Source organism: Sphaeroforma arctica (assembly GCF_001186125.1).
Source record: "Sphaeroforma arctica JP610 unplaced genomic scaffold supercont1.227, whole genome shotgun sequence".
Classification (NCBI taxonomy): domain Eukaryota; class Ichthyosporea; order Ichthyophonida; genus Sphaeroforma; species Sphaeroforma arctica.
In genome coordinates, this window is record NW_014040331.1 from 90,835 (window position 1) to 97,039 (window position 6,205).

The 6,205-nt window shown below is 40.1% G+C and overlaps 1 protein-coding gene across 1 annotated transcript in view; it reads left to right on the plus strand.

Annotated features, from left to right (window-relative positions):
• Window positions 1–5,099: 5,099 nt before the first annotated feature.
• The window catches only part of SARC_04181 (hypothetical protein), a 3,431-nt gene continuing 2,325 nt past the window's right edge, over window positions 5,100–6,205 (plus strand). Inside the window, exon 1 of the mRNA XM_014302003.1 lies at window positions 5,100–6,047. Coding sequence (XP_014157478.1) covers window positions 5,129–6,047 — 919 coding nt within the window. The 5' untranslated portion in view covers window positions 5,100–5,128. The remainder of the gene's footprint in view (window positions 6,048–6,205) is intronic.

Here is a 6,205-nt window from a genome sequence, read left to right on the forward strand (position 1 = left end):
TATGCGCTACATCAGCACATTCTTCCTGCGGTGATTGCGACATCACTTCACTTAGCGCCTCCTGTCTTCGCGCATGTGAATGTGTCTGCTCTGAGTTATACTGCGTCAGCCTCGCTATGATTTGTTACAGATGAGGACGCTGACGTTAATGATACTGACGTTAATGGTCCAGATGTCGATGACTATTGAGTGAGTAGAGATATAGCGACGGTATCAGTCAGATATCTAGTGATCTCTGATATGGAATAAGAACTGAAGTACCCTCTGTTCAATATAACACCACTGTTGTGAACACAATGATAGCAGCATATATATGTTCTACCTTCGTCACTACAGTAGCCAAATATCTGGCGGTGGTTGTCAGCCGAGTAACAAGTAGAAGCCGGAAGTTAATATAGGAAAATCACCGCTTTGGTGAGAATACAACACTTCTTAAAAAAGCATGACAGGTCGCAAAAGTTCGGATGATCGGTTCTTCCAGTATACAACTAACATTAACATGAGCTCTCGTAAATACTGGGTCATACGGTATCAATGTAGGTCTCATTCATCCTGTTCTCAGTTTGGACGAGTGAAAGAACACCATCGATTTTACCAAATACTCTCAGAAATTGCCGGTGGGATTTTCGACAATAAATACCGCCGTTAGCTCGTCTGTACCGATCAAGCACTCCAAACACCAATTGTTTGAAAGTGATGCCGATTTCTTTCACGGTGTACTAATAACACAGCTGCTTGTTTATATATATATATATATATACATATACATACATATATATATATATAATTATATATGACTTTATATTTATATATATATATTGCCACACAAGCAGCTGCAATAAACTTCAGAAGTCGCGCGTCTTGCTAGTCATTAAAGATTCGTGGTTCTACAAGTAGACGCCTCGTAATCCCAACTATAACATAAAAATATCGTAAGATTAAGTGACACTCAACCAAGCATGGTGCCGGGAATACCCAATATATATATATATATATATATATATATATATATATATATATATATATATATATAGTTTATATATATATATATATATATATATATATATATATACTCATATACATCCTTATATCCATATATCCATATATATATATATATATATATATATATATAATATGTATTCATACAATATGATTACTCTTGCAACTAATCTCTACTTGCTCGACTTGCTACCATTCAGTTGACCTTTCGTGTGTACCGTGTTATTAAAGGACGAGTGTTGATGCGCGGTTGATACCACCACCTGCGCTGTAGACTTCAAGATCGGACTTGACGTCGCTAGGTCCGTCATTATCTATGAGATACAGGCATAACGCATGGATCCCTATGCGACAGTTTTTGTAGCCATGCTGAGATCGTACGAGTTCTTTCCAAAATTCCAGGTGGTGTGTAATACACGCATATATCTTATAGTATATATATGAGAGATAACAATAAATACTTTGTTAAAAAAATACTTGTCCTTCGGCTTCGGACAATAGTCCGATCAGGCCTATTATGTATTTTATTTCTTCTCTCACTCTACTACTAGAGAGAGAGAGAGAGTAGAGAAACAGGCCACGCCACAGGCCACAGGGTCGTGTCAATAGAATACTCTAAAAAATATCTGTACAATTGTAAATACATAGCGTTCTACTAAATTGAAACACTCTAAATTAATGCATTTTTGGGGCTGATATTATGCTATTTTTATTTATTTTAAAAAGATGCCAATAGGATTTGTCGTTCACAAATGTGTCAAATGAGTGAGAAGGGTTATGCCATTTAAAAGCCCCACTTTTTCTTCTCTTTGCCTCAATCATATATATCAAAATAGCTCGCTAACGCTCGTTCCTGGGCCCTGGGCTGAGAATTTTTCTGTGTCGCTAAAAAAAACTTCATACTGTACAGCCAAAAAAACTATAAGGAAAACTATAAAGCGATAATTATGCTCCTCGCTCGATACAAATAATTTAAAAAAATAGTCAGTGAGTATATTTCACTCTAGCGTAAAGTAAGTCAGGACTCTCAACCAGTAAAAGATCGAGAAGTATTCAATTTGTTTTTATGAATCTATGGATGACACATTTTCTTCTATTTCCCCCCTGGCTTTCATTTTGTTTTTTTTTCGGTTAAAAAAAAGAGCAAAAAGCGGTGTAAAATAGTCCCTGTAACTCTGTGGACTGTGAGAAGTTGAGGAGTCTGAGGAGTCTGAGGACAGTGGAGCCTAGGTTTTTTATATGATTTAATTTTGGTTTATATATAATTATTTTACAAAACCAGAACACGACTATTTTTGTCACGTGTGGTGAATTGGTCATTGGCATCGATAGCCAAAATACTAATACATAGCGATCCGTATCCGATTGCCAAAAAAAAGGTCATAGCCCATGTACTCCATATTCCTCTGGTTGGCCTACTGTATCAGTTATTCCTAATTTGAAATAGGGTGAAACAGTATAGTATGTTTTCGAAAAATGTTCCTAAAAATTCGTCGAAAACTCTAGTCATCAAGATTTGTCTCGGACTCTCAGCCCAATTTGTACCAGTATTTATTTCCTTATGAACATCGAAATTAAATTCATCAGAAACAGTAGTCAAGACTACACGTATGCTTGTGGGTGTATGTAAAAATTTAGTGAGCGCGTGTGGGTGTATGTAAATATTTAGTGAGCGCGTGTGAGGGAGCGAGTGATTGTGTGTGATAGTATGCGTGAATGGGTATGTTTATTTGTGAGCGTGTGTGACTAAACAACAGTGCGTATTTGTGTGTGTGTGTTGAGTGAATGTGAGAGGGTGGGCCCCTCAAGAACTTACCTACTGTAATTTCAGAAAATATAACCTTAAATTATATTTATGATTCTGTCTGGACGGGTGTACACGCGAGAGAGAGTGTGGGTGAGTGAGTGAGTAAGAATGAATGCGTAAGTGAGTGAACGTCTGTGTGGAGTGTGTGTGAATGTGTGTGGGTGTATGGGCGTGTCTACTGAGAGTTTGTATATGAAGAGTGTGTATGTGTGAGTAAACATGAGAGTGTTTATGGATGTGTCAACGTGGGTGGTTGTGGGTGCATGGGTGTGTCTTATGAGAGTTTGTGTGCGAGGAGTGTGTGTGTGTTTGAGGAGTGAGTGAGTGAGTGATGTGCGAGTTAGAGAGTGTGTGTAATTGTGCGTGTGCCAGATTGTGTGTGAATGTGTACGTATGTATGTGTGTATATGAGTTAGTGAGCGTGCGCGCGTGTGTGTGTGTGTGCGTGTGCGTGTGCGTGTGCGTGTATGAGTATATATATGTGTGTGTATGTGTATGTATATATATATATATATATATATATATATGTGAGTGTGTGTGCGTGTGTGTGCTCTCTGGTGATACGGTGATACGGTGTGTATTTACCGTCTGTGCTGTGAATATGAACAAATAGATTACCCCTATGACCAAGCTTTCAGTCCCCGGGCATCCCAACCGTAATTTGTTTTAAAAAAACTATAAAAAATAGTTGTTCTATTTTTATACATTATAAAAAAAAAATGACATTTTCATTTATTTTAGTTAAAAAACATTCCACATTTCGTAGTATTTTGTACATAAATGATTTGACTTTTGAGAGTAGTAGAGTTGAATGCTAGATTGAGTAGAGAGAGTACATACTAAATACATACAATAGAGTAAATATTGACAGTATTTGACAGGGCGACAAGTGACAAGTGACAACTGACACAAGCTCATCAAAAATTAAATATTTATAGACCATTAGTCCCTCACTCACTCGAGTGACGAGATTCACGAGCGGTCAGAATGTGAGTGTGAGGCTCAGAGGCTGTGACTCATTATGTGAACTATAGTCAGCTGTCTCAGCACTATGTAGTATGTACATACCCGGCACTCGGCAGTGGAGTGAGTGGACTGTGGTACATGCTCGGTACAGGTATTCAGCCCACAGTCCACAACTCCATAGTCCACGCTCACAACTTCTACAACACTAAGGATTCAGGATTCAGGATTCAGGAGTTCAGGATATGTATTATTTAAAAAAATATGAGCGAGTATTATAAATACGATAAACACTGTAAAGAAATGATAAAAAGAGAACTCACAGCCCACAGGACACTAATAACTGAGGAGTGAGCAAGAAGTGAAGTCAGTAGAGTAGTAGTGGACCGGGAGTCAGACCGGGACAGACACCGACTGACACAGTCAATCAGTCACACACAGAGCCTCAGAGGTCACAGACGACACAGAGTCACAAACTCACAGTCTCTACAGTGGCTGAGTGGCACAGCCGCAGTGCTCCATAGGCTTTCACACTCACAGTCTCACACAGGCTCATAGAGTCACAGGACTCATTGAGGACACAGGCTCACAGGCTCACTGCTGCTCACAGAACCTCACACAGTCAAGTTGTCAACCGTGTCACACTTCACAAGTTCACAGTCTCACGCACTCTCATTGTACATACCCAGGAGTCCAGCCACGCTCCCACGGTACAGGATTACAGGCCCACAGGCTACAGCCCCACAGCCAAGAGGCCACAGCTCAACACAACATCGGTGCGGGCCCTGCAGGGGTCTGCGGTCGCTGGCTAAACAGAAATAATAGATAAATGCCATTGGAGAAATACTTCTTTGTCAACAACTCAATATCACAACACGAGGTTTTTTTAAATAAATTTAACAGGACAATGCTGACCTGGACTGGGACAATGGACATCTGGTCAGCTGACAGGGATCCCGTTGTGCTCTGTACTTCTGGTGTCCCAATAGAAACAATCTGCCATTGCTTAAATAAAGAGGGAGTTAAATATTATTGGTTGGATTTGGGAATTGGGATATTTGTACACAGTGTAAAGAGGGTACAATGTGACTAGTGATTATATATATTTTTTAAATTTGTATTTAACTGCTCGGCTTTCACGTGCGAATACAATGGATGCATTTTTGGGTGTTTTTAGTCTCAAAGACACTTTTTGTGTTTTATATTATTTATAAAAAAATTATAAAAATGCCATTTGTGTACATATTGCGTGAATAAATTGTTGTAGAAGCATGTATAAATAGTCAGCCACAGGCATTAAATCCCTTTCAGCAGAAGTATTTAGTCAATTCGTCTTTTAATTGACAGTCATACCTGACAATGTCGTCAAATATAGTGAACTCTACAATCTTCCACGTTGATGGCTTGTGCTGTGGCGGAGAGGCCACACTAATACGTGAAACACTAGAGCCCCTTGAGGGTGTTGTGAGCGTCAAAGTCTCCGTAGTAGATAGACGGGCAAAGGTTGAGCACACAAGGGCAGTCGACGTAGAAACAATCCTGAAACTGCTCAATGACGAGTATATGGGTGCGCGCATAGAACAGAACGGTGATGTTGTATCAGATTCCGAAGGTCAGAGGTCCCATTTATGTGGTCTGAGTTATGCCAGTTTCGCGAGAATATGTCTACCGATCCTGCAAACGTCACTGTTCACGGTTGCCTGTATTATGTGCTGGTTAGGGTATATGCATACTGCCTTTATCTGTAGCATCGTATGTATAGTCCTATCTGGATCCTTACTATACAAGGCTGCTCTATCTATTTTGCGTCGATTGCCCAACGCTGAGCTTTTGATGGCCATAGCGGTGGTCGGTAGTCTATGTCTCGGAAACTGGCTAGAAGCCGCTTCAGTGGGTACTATAGTAGCTGTACTGGACGCAATTGTTTTATATACACATGAGCGAGTCGATAGAAGATTAAACAACAGTATTGTTGTGAAACCACCAACAGTGGACGTACCCGAGGGAGGTTCTCAATTAGTCTCACAGTTGGTACCGGGCAGCGTGTATGTAGCACGTGCTGGGGACGCACTACCGACCGACGGCGAAGTTAAGCAGGGATCGGCAAATGTGGATGAAAGTAGTATCACTGGTGAAGCTATGCCTCAGCCCAAAGCTGTAGGAGATACGGTACTGAGCGGTTCTGTGTTGACAAGTGGATTCTTGCAGGTGGTAGCGACTAAGCCGGCGAACGAGTCCTTCGTCTCCAGAATTGAAGATGCGGTGTTGGATGCGAAAAGTATGTCTTGTTTGCAATTGAATGGGCAACCTGTATGCATATATAAATGTAGCATGAGAGTATCTTATATTATTTTGATCATGTGGTAAAATCTATCAGTACGTAAGCCTACAAGTTTGCGTTACTTAAAATGTGCACGATTATACAACGTTTGATAA